The sequence below is a fragment of the Orbicella franksi genome, chromosome 9 (assembly GCF_964199315.1).
Source record: "Orbicella franksi chromosome 9, jaOrbFran1.1, whole genome shotgun sequence".
NCBI classification, from domain to species: domain Eukaryota; kingdom Metazoa; phylum Cnidaria; class Anthozoa; order Scleractinia; family Merulinidae; genus Orbicella; species Orbicella franksi.
Window position 1 is genome coordinate 6,025,486 of NC_138153.1, and position 14,315 is coordinate 6,039,800.

General features: G+C 39.0%; 2 protein-coding genes across 3 annotated transcripts in view; one reads left to right on the plus strand and one right to left on the minus strand.

The window, feature by feature from the left end:
* LOC145496459 (uncharacterized) overlaps nucleotides 1-2,403 on the plus strand; it is a 38,690-nt gene extending 36,287 nt beyond the window's left edge. The window contains exon 22 of one of the 2 annotated variants that reach the window (XM_081476123.1): nucleotides 18-2,403. In XM_081476123.1, the coding sequence (XP_081332249.1) occupies nucleotides 18-352 (335 nt within the window). In that variant the 3' untranslated portion in view covers nucleotides 353-2,403. The remainder of the gene's footprint in view (nucleotides 1-17) is intronic. The other variant, XM_081476122.1, reaches the window with a different exon arrangement.
* A 33-nt stretch (nucleotides 2,404-2,436) lies between these two features.
* LOC145496469 (uncharacterized) lies at nucleotides 2,437-7,284 on the minus strand. The gene is made up of 2 exons (XM_081476137.1): nucleotides 5,879-7,284; nucleotides 2,437-3,630 (listed from the first exon to the last, which is right to left on the minus strand). The coding sequence occupies exons 1-2, from the start codon at nucleotides 6,174-6,176 to the stop codon at nucleotides 2,444-2,446; spliced, it is 1,485 nt and encodes a 494-aa protein (XP_081332263.1). The 5' UTR covers nucleotides 6,177-7,284; the 3' UTR covers nucleotides 2,437-2,443.
* Nucleotides 7,285-14,315: the final 7,031 nt, after the last annotated feature.

Genomic DNA, 14,315 nt, shown 5'->3' on the forward strand with positions numbered 1-14,315 from the left:
GTATTGCCTATCTTCAGGTGAATTCACTCTGGAAGAACTGGGTGCAAGACATATGGAGGTGTATGACTGGATGTGTAGAAAACTTGACCGCGGCTTCAGACGAGAGTACGAGCGTTTAGCCAAGCGGTATGACCGAATCTCCCGCGAAGATCGCGACTCCTTACGAAACAAACCGAGCCCTTCTCGGAGTTTACTAAACTTAATTGAGATGCTGTACCCCAACCTCACACTTGGAGACTTTGTTACTTCATTGCAAGAGATTGGACGGAATGACATTGCCCAGAGACTTATACCATTGGTACTACGAAGTAATAGGAAAACAGCCTGTTCGATCGAAGTAGAATACGTGTAAGCCTTAGCTAAAGGAATAATAAAACACATGTATTGGTGAATTCTTTGAAAGTTTACGCGACTGCTTTGATCTTAAGATGACAGTTAACACTTAAACCAAATGATGGTGTAGTTAACAACTTTAATGGTCTTTACTGACACTTGCAGTGAAACACACGTCCTGCAAGCTTACACTTTGTCATGTTTCCAGCCACTTGCAAACCAAGGGGAGGGGGGGCGGGGGCGGTTCATCATTCCTTTCTCGTGATTTCCTGGGCTTTATCAAAGTCTGTGTTATGTGATCATAATTGGTGATGTGACTTCTCGCGACTTGACTTCGTGGCTGAGAAAAAGTCAACTTGTGGCTAGTTTTACGATACCCAAGATAGAGCGGTTTTAAACTGAGCGTCGCAAAACCAAAAACAAACCATTTACTTACCAATTAGACTACTTAGCCAATCTAAAACCGTAGTAAAACTAAAACTAAAACTGATCACTTTCGACACTCAATTGAAAACCGCTCTGTTACAACCCGAAAAACCTAAATCTCAAAATAATTTCCTGAAGGGTAAGACGCTTTAATTAAAACTTATCGAATTGAGAATAGATAAAAAAATTAACTATACCTAAAATGAAGTAGTAAACCAAAAGAAATAACTATGGTGAACGTTGGGTAAAGATTAAGCGGGTTAGAAGATTTGCTCAGTTCTACTTGGTACTCAAGTTATTTTTTAATCTAAAAATTAATGCATGTTTGTTTGGAAAGGGAGATCATATATCTGAGTTTTTCAGTTAAAAAACCTTGCGCCGATTTTTTAAGATATTTCTTTCAGTATTGATCTTGATGCAAATATTTGAAAACTTTAGAGAAAGAAACTATATAGCATATACAGGTTTATCAGACCAGGGGCAGTTACAAAAATGGTTTTACCATTCATCTTAACTTATTTCGTACCACCTCTTTATACCGAGTACTTCGGTCCCTAAATATCCACCTTATCACGAATTATCATTTAATAAACCATGAAGTAACAAGGATGGTTGAGGATGGAGAAGATTGACACGGATTACAAACGACGTGTTTGAAAAATTTTATACTAGACTTTTTAAGATGCGCAAACCGTTCCTAAGCTCCTTTAAGGTCAAAGTAAGTTTTTTGTCTTTTTCATAGTCCCCCATTTCCTTTAGCAATCGAGGGAAAGTGATTCAAATTCTTGAGTTATTTCCCAGCTCTTTGAATTACCTTAGAATTAATGCCATACTTTCTAACTTCGTATCGCGCTGACCAACTGCCCCTGGGTCTCCGAAGATGCGTTTCGCGTAACAGTAACAATATACATGAAACCATATGCATTTTTATCCTTTATTTCTGATACTGCGCTATTCTCGCGACGTGTTCGTTTAATTGGCTGATGGCCCTGTGCGCCACTTTCACACAATAAAATTTAAGCCCAGTTCAGCATCCCATTGATCCCGGAAGTTCGTTATTCATTGTTCTTCCTTGACAATTATAAATTACCACAAGTTTTTAAAATACCATCATAAATAAGTTGCAGTTATATAATAACCTCATTTAAATGTACATCCGGTTACTATTTGTAATTTTGTAAATTTTGCTTGCTATATCGTCATTATTGATAGCTAAACAAGGAGTTTGATTTGGAGCAGCTTGTGCTAAACTTTTAAAAGGTGTTTTCCACCATTATAATTTTACTGTATTTACTATTCCACGTTACAAATAAATGTTTGTTGTTCGTTATTGTTCGGTTCACGAAGGCCATAAATATTCTCTAGTTACCAGGTTTTAGAGGTACTAACCCGTCTTGTTAATTAGAAAGAGCGTTAATTTTTTTGTGGCCAGCAATTATTTTGCTCCCTCATAATAGACCATTCTACAGTTCAGTGCTGAGTGATCAGACCGTTGGACAGAGGAAAGGCTGGAGTTGACCTTGCTACTTTTCAAATTTAAATTGTCCAGTTATCTTGCTCTCTAGTTTCTAATCCATATTATCACGAGGTCAAATTTTACCTCGCTCCCGTGCAGAGCCTTGGTTACATTTCATAGGACTGTAAAGTGGTCTATTCTGCTTTAACTTGTCTGTGAACGTTCGCATTATTTGGTTTCTAGTCTTGATGCTCTTTTCTTCAGATGTTGTAGTTCATCTCTTTCGTATAAAATATCATTGTACAAACAGTTAGTGTACGTTTTGAGTCTGCGCAGTGCATCCATGATGTTACTGGGATCCAACTCGACCTTTATTTCGTTGTCGTATTCGTCGAGTTCGTAGAACTGTGAGTTGACTTTTCTCCAGCTCTCAGTCAGCCGTGTTGTCCTCATGCGCTCGGTTTGGGACAGAAGCTCAGGCGAGCTGCAACAGGCAGCGGCTTCGTTACCGTCGGTTGGTGAAAATCTCATTTTCCCTTCCAGCGCTGCAGTTTTATTATGTGGCTCTATAAAATCGCCATCGTCGTCCGCTTGATCGAAATAGAGCTCATCTTCGTAGTCGTCATCCTCACAGTACAGATTCAAGTGGCTTAGTCTCAGTTGATCTCGGGTGTCTTCGAGTTCCTCGTTCAGATTTTCTTTCTCCATTTGGAGCTTAGCAACTTCATTCTCGGAAATTAAGCGTTTTTGTTGCTCTACCTGAAGCTGCTTTTCCAACAGAGCTACTTTGTTTTCCAGCGATACCGATTTAAACCGCTGCTCATCTCGTTTTGGTCTGTTAAAAGCGCCAGAAGACTCATTATTTTGTTTGAGTTTTTCTTCCCTGTTCCATTTCCCACCTGATCCAGAACGGCGTCGTACTTCACTCTCGTGCTTCTTTCTAACGTTGTCATTCAATCTTCCCAGTGATGCAGTCTTCCTCAGGTTTAGAAGCGAACTTCTTTTACTTTTTCTACGAGACAGGGTATTCAGGTTGTCAACACTCCCAAACTGACGCCAGCCATCTTCGTGTTCCCATTCTAAATCGTCATTTCTCGCTAGCAGAGACTCGTAATTTTGAAACGCATCCTGCATTTGATCGAGAAGTGACGAATGACCTTCATCTTGGCTCGATCCGTTTTCTATCTCCTCTCGTGGGGAATAGTCCACAAACTCGTTTTCATCGCTTGGAGCGGAGTCGTAATCAGCGAACAGGCCCGAACTACTGGAGTCACTGAAAATAAGGGAGCTTCTTCTGATCTCCTCGAGTTCTTTTCTGGTGTTTTTGTGTCTCTTCTGCTCTTCAATAAGGCTCAGTTTCAACGATTGGGTTTCATCCAGATCGTTTTCCAGTTCTGCCAGGATAATGCTGATCTCTACAAGTATCAAACAAAACATTCTTGATTACACGGTCACTCCTTCCAATAGAACAGTCATCCGTACTATACGCAACATTTATGAGCAGGGCCTTGTACAGAACAAAATTTCTGTGTGAAATACGAAAACATTTTGCGCCTTTCTAATGAGTCTTGGGAGAATAATTCTAGTATACTTATGCAAATGCTGCAATTTGATTGGCTAAGCTATTCATATACTATCAGCCATTAGCAATAATTCTTTTTGGCGACAAAAATGAACGGCAGCAATTTTTGGAATGGGTCAATGGAATAACGAAGGCGTCATAAATAGCAAACAGTGGAGACCATCTCAATAATGGCTTCCTGCCCCTCCCCCTCCCCCTCCCCACTAAGTACGTTCGCATCAATGGTTTCCCACATGAATGTAGAAAGCCAAATCGTCTCTTGAAAAAGCTCTATAATCGCTAGTTAAACTGTGCACAGTCCCTCTGTTTTCTCAATGCAAAAGAACGTACGTGCACGACAAGGAAAAACAAAGAAGCCGAGAAAAACCAGAGAGTCTCAGTTGAAATTCGTCGAGATCAACTCAAAGATTTGAACAAGAAAATTCATGTGACATTTCAGCCAACATTTGTCATCCACAAGATCGGACAGGTTCTTAAGGGAGCTGAGGCATTTGGAGTTATGTTGGCCACGTACAAAATTACCGTGACCGTGACCGTGGTCAGATCTAAAGAGGAAAATCCGGACCGCGCAAAGGACCAATCAGATTGCAGGATTCGTTACGGGTGCCCTCGTGAAAAAAAACAAAAATACAAAATAAAATAAAGCAATTAAAAAATTACTGCTTCGTTGAAGGCAGCGTGATGGATATCAGTTCAAAGCCTTCAATTGACAGGCTTGTAGTATTTTCAAGCCAAAAATCAAGAGAAATTTGCCTTTCAAGTGCAACGCAAGTACAATCGCGTTTAAAAGACACTATAAGCGTGTTTTGTTGCCGAGAAGACCGCGAAACTGCTTGGTTTTGTAATCGCTGTCTATCATTCCAACAAAGGACACGTTGGCGCGCACGTTGGCGTGTCCTCAATCGTGAGAAGTAAAGTCATTCTTGAGTTTCTCAGTCGAAATGGCTTTGGAGTGCAATCCTCTGTAGTGTCTACTTAGTGTCTACTAAAACAATTTGACCACTCGAGTAATCAGCGTTGACTCTTTACTGGTGTAGAAAAACTCGGGCTTGTTGTTAATCAAGGCAAGGATGCGAGAAACAACACGAGTCGTAAGTTTGCAACGGATCTGAACAAGTTTCTATGAGCAAAAATTATGTGAGCGGTCAGTCACAAGTATAATGTTAGATCAATCTTGATCTTTTAGCAGTTTATGATAAAAGGCTTTCCTTGCGTAGAAATAATTGTCGATGTTCGAATACTAAAAGCAGAAAGTGCACAACCTATAAGAAAGCGCGCGCTAAATTGAAACCTAGACCTTAATTGTAGAAACACAGAACTAGTACGAGCTGTTGACGGCGAAATGATGGCGTGAGTAAGGAAAAATTGCATTTTTATAATCAAAATAAGCGAGTGATTTTCCTTTCTTTTTCTCCAATTTTTCTAAGAGAAAAGGAAAACGTGTTTTCTGTAATTCTATCAAATTATAGAGACCCCCGTGTTCGTACGCGTTTGGGAGAATTCGAAAAAGATGCGTCTCTTGTACCCAGAGCATTCCTTCCACTCGCGTTTCTTTAACTCGATGGAAACACGGGAAATGCTCACTACTGTTAATTGGTCCCAAATGCTCGAATTAGAAATTCTCCTTAATTGGTGATTTTCTTTATTCTCGTCTTCCGTTCGATTGGCGATGTATTGAAAAAGTTAGGAGGATTTTTAAGTCGATAACGTTTTCTAAACACCGATCTCACCTCAGCGAAGACACTTGTTTTTCTTTCAAGGAAACAAGATCGATATCAAGAAGCAAACAATTAGCTCGTACATTAGCTAGCGGTAAAAAGTCAATATTCATAAGAACTTCACTTTAACTATTACTGCTGTAGAAGTTAAAGATTGACTAATTGACAAAAGTATAGATACTCGCAATTTTCTTCCCCGGCAAGTCACGGAACCAAATCATGTTGAATAATATACTTCAAAATCGCCATAAATCAAACGAAAACGGCCGTAATTAAAAGCTCTGGGCCAAACGAGTTTCAACACGAAAACAATATAAATTTGATAAATATTGTACTTCAAGGTCAACGAAAACATTATCTCACCTTCTTCATCGTAAACATCATCCTCAAGCAGTTCCCTAGCCAAGAAATCCTGAACTTTCGATTTCAACAAGGCCTGCAGAAAATACCTAAAACCATTCTCTCGTCTTTTCATAATATCAATAAAGACAGTCACTTGGTTTTCCCTTGACGATTTTCTTTTCTCCTCGCGAATAGTTTCCACATCGTCTTCGTCTATAACACCGACGGTTTCAAGGTGGCGTAAAAGCTTATTAGGTTCAAGGCATTGCTGCAGTCTCGGGAAATGTCGATCTACCACAGAGCAATCTCTGGGGTCCATGCTGCTGAGAACAGAAGCAATATGTGACACAGAATAGTTATGAGTCAGTTCGAAGATCAACGGTCTAATTCAGTATACACCGCAATGTTGCAATCACGTGCGTATTATGTGACCTAGCCCGTCGCGTCCGTCATGTCGTCACCCGTACTCACAATACAAATGTCAACGAACCGTCAATCAAACTAAAAAGAATTCGAAATGCTATGGCATTATTGTTCAGGGACGGGAAGTTGGACTTAAGATATCCTTGGAAACTGATCGCATGAGTTCGGAAGTTTTATCATGATTTTTTTCCCTTTGGAAAATAATGTCACTCAAGTCAGAAAAGCAACCTTCACGCCAGGCTAAATGTGTGTTTTTGTGGTTTGACGTCACTTACGCCCAACCCGAATGAATTGTGTCACGCGCGTATGAGGCTACGACTCTTAGCGCGTGAAGTTGTTTTTGTGTACAAGTATAAAGTTTCTTGTTTCCGCTTGCTTCAACATTTTATTAAGAATAGAGTGCTTTCAAAGACGTCACGGCAGCAATACTAGTGCGGCCAGAACAATGAAACGGCGGCCATTTTCGTGTACCAAATCAATCCTGTGTCAGCTGAGTTGAACTCTTTCTTTATTTAAACAATTCCTTTTGTTGATTTGCATGGACGCTGGCCAGGTGATTGAAAACGCTCTAGAGTTATTAAGAGGACCCTTTGGCTGAGTAGAAGACACTTAAATTATAATGACAAATTGACGTCAGCTTTTTGTGGGCCTGCCCTCTTTTCGTCGTCATCACGTTTTATTTACCAAATGATTCCGAAACTCACGACGTCATAAACTTTCAACTACGTTCATTAACTCAAAACCAAAAATACAGAAACGCCGGCGGAAATTCCTATGTCTAACTTTTGCCGATTCCATTCAGAAATTCCGAAACCCTGAATTGTTACTGAGTTCAGACCAGTCGTATCAAATCAGTAGTGCATGTACTTTGAGCACTGACGGTAAATTATTATTAATTTAAAACAGGTGCTCATTAAAATCGGTGTCAGTTTCGTCTTATATTTGAACCAATCTGTATTTTGAAGTCATCTCAAACGATTTCGATGATTTCCCGTTAAAAGAACTCCCATTTAGATTGTACAACACTAAACACGCTGTGAAAAGTTTTCAAGCTCCGCCGTAATGATGGAATCATCTATACGTTTTCGACTCTAACTGACGATAAAAACAGCCATTATCGTGCCAGAACTCGATCCAAATCCACCAGTCACACTGGAAAGTTGGCTTGACCGTCTGAACCACAAAATAACTTGATAAAAACTCAAAGTTATAAATTCCCAGTCACGTATTGCATTTAAACTTCAGAATGATGAACTCTCACAAGACAAACAAAGGGTGTGAAACTTGCCAATAAAGAAGTATACACTGACCTGGCACGCTTAGGGCACTTCAAAAATTCAGCACTTATACTGGATTAAGTAATAAGTGCGGCTTCAGCAAAGGGGTTAAAAAGGCTCCCAAAAGTTACCACGAAGGTCTTCTGTTCCGATCTATTCAAATAACGATTTTTAATCTTTAACCTACTTTGCATTACCATAAAAATTCACAATGTTCAGCCTTATATATGTGAATGTGGGATTCAACTGTCGTCTGACAGCTTGAATTTGAAATTATCGACCAAACTAAATAGATTACAAGGTTAAATCTGGTGCTGTGCCAGTATTACGAAAGACTATGATCGGCCTACAGCGAATTAGGAAGAATTAAATCTTGACATTTCACCGACATTGTGTGCCATTCTTTGTTTTTTTTTTGGTTTTCAAGGAAAAAGATCAACGAGAACAGCAAGACTGAGAGGTCAATTGTTTCAGGTTTTCAAGTTAGCGTAGTAAACATGAAACATGCGCTCACTTACGTCGGTTGGGTTGCTGTGTGAATCAGTCATGTCGCTTATACCACGATCATTTTCTAGGTGTCAAGACGATGGAGCAAATTGAGAAACTAGTTCTTAATTACTCAAAGGTTTTGAACGGGAAGACTTCAGTTGCGCATGATGTGAACGTAAAAAGCATCCGGTTGATATGATATTTATAGCCCCATTGTTATATGCTCCCACGCCGATCGGTGTGTCACTTATAAAATTGCACGATGTTTGTTTACGGCTGAGCGATGCAATAGAGTGGCTGTGTCATTTTACGCAATTCCCTTTCGAAATGTCAATGGAGCTTTCGTAAATAAACTGGACAAAGACGTATGATATCTTCTGTTTCAAGATGGCCCGGCTAAATTCCATAACAACCCCCACACAGTCTTTCAAAATGCACGCTCTCAAATTAGGCTTTCAATTATAAAAGGTTTCGAATATTGAGCCAGTATTCTAATGATATTGAGGAACTTGGTAGCTCGAGGGTAATGCTATTTGTGTCCAGGCTCTTGACTAGTTTCTTGTTAAACTAGCGGCCGTGAAACGTAAAAATGCTAATGACAAGTCGCGAACTTGGTAAATTATTAATGAATCATTTCAAGATCCATGACTGTCCCAGGTCATCCAACCTTATAATCTTCCCAAATCCTGTGCCTACGTGTTTTGTCGATTTCCCTTTGTATTGAATTTTGTATTTTAGCATTTTTTTTATTTTTCCAATTGACGATATGAATTGTTAAAAATAAAGTGCAGTGAAAGGAGAGTGGAAAGGGCAAAATATAGTAAACATGCCCTTTCATTAAATAAATTTATGTTCTATTTATTTTCTACATTAGTTCACTTAGCCAAGCTTTGGCTTAAAGATTTATTCCGAAAATGGCGAAAAATAGCTAAAAATATTATGAAGTAGCTCATCTACAATAACAGAACGCTCTTTCGTTTTAGAGGTATAAAGCTGAGAAGTTTTCTGAAGGTTATCGGCATTCATTTCAACGTTGTTCCTGACATCGCGAAAAAAATGGCTAAATATAGCGCAGTTACAATATGTAACAAAACACTTTTCTTAGACAGCTTATTTTTGGCAAATTGACCTCACTTGACTTGTCGCATCGTTAAATTCTGACAATGTGTCTTCAGCCTTCTTGCTAATTAATTACAGCTATTTATACATGCACGCCATTATCGTTCTTGTATCGCAGCAGATAGTGTACAAATATAAAAACAGACAATAGCAAAACTTCATTTTCTGAAAAAACAGTATCCCTTTTAGCATTCTGCTGACTGGCTGCATTCTCTACTAGTGTGTAGTATGCTTGGTTTGGTACAGTGGTCGGTCGTTTGTGCAGATTCGAAGACAATTTTAAATCACAATGGTTATCATAGAAACCCTACAAAGTTCGTTGTTGTGTGTTTGCTCGTGGACCCTCCAACATAAATCTTAGCATCTTTGGTTGCTCCTCGCATGCTTGCCGGGTTTCATAACCACTTCCCTCTATCAACCATGACCACAAGGACTCAACGGTAAAAAGAGAGTAACTCAGTGATCTCTGTTGAATAAGTCACGAAACACTTTCAAATCTTGAAAAGTTGCCTACTTATCGTCTGTTGAGGCCTACTCTGGGACCTTAAGTCGCCGTAACTTAAGGCGACTTTGGGCGATTTAAGGCGACTTTAGGCCACTTAAGGTGGCTCAAAAGAGTTTCCAGCACTTATATTTGGATGGGTCGTTATAACCACTCTTTATCACTCGATGCTATAATCATGGTATCAAAAAACTGCCCAATCATTGGTGAACACGTTGTTATCATTTTCGTGGCACAATAGGTTACTATAGCAACAGTATGACCTCCTAAAAACATCCTTAACTACTGCTTTAGGGGCTTATAATTCAAAAACAGCACGGTGCAATTTTTTTATATTATCAAGTTTTGATTAGGAATGATAAGACGAAACTTTTGACAAAGTTTAAAAATTTTCTGTACATGGGGTTCAGAGCCACCTTAAATTTTCGAAAAATTAAGGTGGCTCTGAACCCTATGTACAGAATTTTTTTAAACTTTGCCAAAAGTGGCGTCTTATTATGCTTATTAAAAGTTGATAATATAAAAAAATTTCACCGTGCCGTTTTTGAATTATAAGCCCTTAAAGCTATAATTAAGGGTGTTTTTAGCAGGTCATACTGTTGCTATGGTAACCTATTGTGTCACGAAAATGATAACAACGTGTTCACCAATGATTGGGCAGCTTTTAGGTACCATGATTGTAGCATCAAGTGATGAAGAGTGGTTATAACGACCCATCAAAATCTAAGTGTTGGAAACCGTTTAGAGCCACCTTAAGCAAAATTGGCAGAAAAAACATTGCGACTTTAGGCGATTTAAGGCGATTTTAGGCGACTTAAGGCGACTTAAGGCGACTTAAGGCGATTTAAGGCGACTTGAGGAGACTTTATTTCACTCGAGTGATATAAATTTAAACTTAGCAACAGTCTCTCCATATATCTCTTGCAATAAACCAATAATGTACCAATACTGGTACATAATTAAGTCACCGCAGTCTCAAATATCCAAGGCCGGGTTGTTCAAGGCTTGATTAAACTAACCCAGGATTACAGAGAATTTTGATTACTTTCACTTTTGTAACTTTTCGTGCTCAGTTTTCTGTTTATAATTATGTTGTTTGTCTCTCAGTTTTGAGTTTGATTCATTTTAAAACTACTCAACCATAAGCAGTGAAAGACATTTCTATACAAAAAAAATATATTTCCTGCGTGAGTTAGTGCTAACCGGCTTTCGAACAACCCGGGCCAGATTTCAAACCATCAACAAAATAATATTAAAGAAAGAATTACCACAACACTGAACAGTTACTACTATAAGAATAATAACAACAATAAACACAAGCAAGGTAACATGAATATTAGTGAAGATATCACAAAAAAAAATTCAAACAAAACTAATAAAAATATATTCACAGTGACAAAAATTTTGAATTTAAGATATCTTGATTTAATTTGGAATGTTTGTATATTTTCCATAAATTATTCAAACAACAGGGACATTAAAATTAATTTAGCTCATTTACATGCCTTTAATTTACAAGGCTTCCCGAATTATAAAAATGGTTATCTTGGTAGACTTATCTGCCATTTTTGGCATCTCCACTGTCAATTTCAGTCCTTTTCAGGGACCCAATCGATTTGATGCTCTCCTGCTTCAGTCAGGCAAAATATTCCAATACCATAATGAGTACCGCATGCTAAGTTCCTTCGTAAGAACACGTCCTGTCAAATTTCACCAACTACTTATCAGGCTCCAGAAAACTTTGATGACCCTGGCAGTTTATACAGTGAATCGAATCTTTTTAGAAGGATTTGTTGATCAGACCACAAGGAAATACACCTTTCAAGCTTTCACTAACTTCCACCTGACACATTGCAAATGGCCAGAACGACCTTTTCCCAACGAAATACTAGAAATTGATACATCGATACCAGAGACACAGGTCTCCGCCATTTTGATTCTCCCAGTAACCCTTGCGCCGCTAACTGGTTTCCATGCTCCCAAGAGACGAGACATCTGTGCCACGGAAATTCGAGTTCTCTTGCTAAGCGTTCGGGTTATTTCAAATCACCCGATAACAAATTACCCTAATAAAATTTCGGAGAGTATTAGTTTGGCGATTTGTTTTCCGTCTTGTTTTTTTGTAAACGTCTGTCGGAGTAATCATACTCGCATGAGCCCGAGTAGCTCACGTGAGCTCGCGTACACTTTAGTCACGAGATCAAACTAATTCACGTGTTCCAAACAGTCGCCTGGTGGCCATGTTTACCGAGAGTTGACCACAGAGAATTTTCTGTACCTTAGCTTTCGATAGTAACAGTAGCGCAGTCCACGTAAAATGTACAAGATGATGTGAATACCCGGGCTTCATCAAATGTACGAAAAGGATAGATAAACATTATGCTGCACGCTGGCTCGTCCAATTACGAAATGCAAACGTTTACAGTTGATCGAATGTGGAAGTAAAATGCAAATAATGATTTTTGCTGGAGAAATGGCCCACTTTTGTCACTCTTTTACACTGGGTGAATAAATTATTTAAAGTGCAGACTCAGTTCGGTTCAATTGACTTTGGATGACCATATTTTTACTGTTCAGTGTAAAAGTGACTAGAAAGAATTTAGCCTTAACCCAGAAATATCTTTCGGCTTTTTTCTTTTCATCTTGATGATCTGGAACACCTCTCACTGTTGTTGTTTATTAATTATACACTGTAGTTCTTCAGAAGATCTGATTCAGTAATATCGTACAAAAATTAATAAGCTTAAATGACATTATTGCAGTATAGTCATTTGTTATATCTTTCCATATTTAATATATTTCCGGATGATAACACAGAGTGTCATCCTTTTACTAACTCTTTTACAATGAAATACAAGAAAAAAAATAAAACTTAATAGAAATAAAAAGCCATCTGAGAGAGAGTATACATCAGATTGTCATTCCTATTTAAGTATTGTCCAAATGTAGAAATTATTCCAGCTAACATGGGGGCTAGAGAGGTGCAAGACCATAATAATATTAGGTTTTTGATGTATAGGGGAGCCACGGCTTTGAGGCATAATACAGTAACTGCTGGGTCCTCAGCTTCTTAAAGGACCCTAGTCAGCCTCTGCTATTTTTGGTGCCATCAAAATTATTGATATTGCATGGTGAGGCGAAGTCTTGTTGCTTTACTGTAAGTTGTTTTCCTGAAAGTTGTGTTCCTGAAAGTATGTCCCTGTATCTTCAGTAGCTTCACAGTGATTTTCTTTGCTTTAACATGCTCCGAATAAAACATATGGGCAACCTCTTGTATGTAAACATAGACAAAGGTGTAGCTGACTAGGGCCCTTTAAGGGGGGGGTTTAGATGGCTCCAATGCATTGGGAACAAGTGTTAAAAAAAAAAATTAAAAGCACACCTATTGAGGTTACCTCTGCTGCACCCTGCATCCTGCCCCCCTGTTCCATAACCAGTACCCATTTATACATCTTGGTGAGGAGAGGCACTATGAGAGTACCAACACAATGCAATGATCCCCAATAGGGGTCCGCACCAACCATTGCGTCATCATGCCTCCTCCCCCATAAAGTTAGAGTGAAGTTTACCCTAACATGACAGTTATAAGTCTAATAATCTTCTACAGGGGCAATTTGAGTGTGTTGAAAACTTTTTAACATTGCATAACTGATAGCAACTTAGGGCGGCTTAAGGCGACTTAAGGCGACTTTAAGCGACTTAAGGTCCCAGAGCAGGCCTTCTGTTGGAAATCGCCAGCACGGGTTTGCTCTTGTGTCAAGCCGTAACTGCAAAAAATAACCATAAAGGAGAACCACATCAATTGTTTTAAACTGAATTCAAACAGCTCCCTCCACCTGGAGGAACTTTAATCACTGTTAAAAGCTTGTTAGAACTTACCATTTGCTATGCATAAACAAGCATGCACGACAAAAACCTAAAAATACTCTTGTCTGAACATCTTTCGTCAGTAGAACGAAACTTCAACGAGAATGACATCACACAACTCGCGCTAAACGTAAACAAGAAAAACAAAAATAGTTTGACTAACAAAACCTCTTTTTCTGTTGATCCAAGAACTTTCCACCTTCATTTAAAAATATCTCTCTGTCATCTTACCAATGGAGCAAAACTTGACCGTGCACTGTGTGCGACAAGCTAATAGAACCATTCCGAGTTGGCTTCTGCCTCTGTGTGAGATCCTTTCCAACTCAGGTCCCTTAAACACTAATTGTTGGGAGATGGCTTTAATCAGTTAAAAAAACGACATGGGCTCAGGTCAGGTTTTACTGTCTTAAAAAGGTGGTCCGAGTGTTTCACATCACGACCAACAAAGATGCTTAGGGAGCTAACGTGGCGGAGTTTTTTTACCGAGTCTGACACTACGCCTGAAGCTTGTGACTCTTTTACACGCCTCCCTGATGACAACTCGACTTTTACTAAAAGCTGTGATACGTGGGGCTATTCGACTAAAGACCGATGGGGGCATAAAAACTTTCGCAATAATGTACGCCTGTTTTTGAGACCAATCTCAATGTGTCAAAAGCAAGTCTAACGGAAGTCGAAAGTCTATGGTCTTCTTTGTGAGCAGACTCTCTGGTTTGGAATTTCCCGCATGAAGCACGAAATCCCAAACCAGAAATTCTGCTTTTTTCCTCAACCGACGAAC

Coding starts and splice junctions, on each gene's coding strand:
- LOC145496469 (XM_081476137.1), bottom strand. CDS start 6,176: ATGGACCCCAGAGATTGCTCTGTGGTAGATCGACATTTCCCGAGACTG. Junction 3,631..5,878: donor TGATGTTTACGATGAAGAAG/GTGAGATAATGT, acceptor TGATACTTGTAG/AGATCAGCATTATCCTGGCA.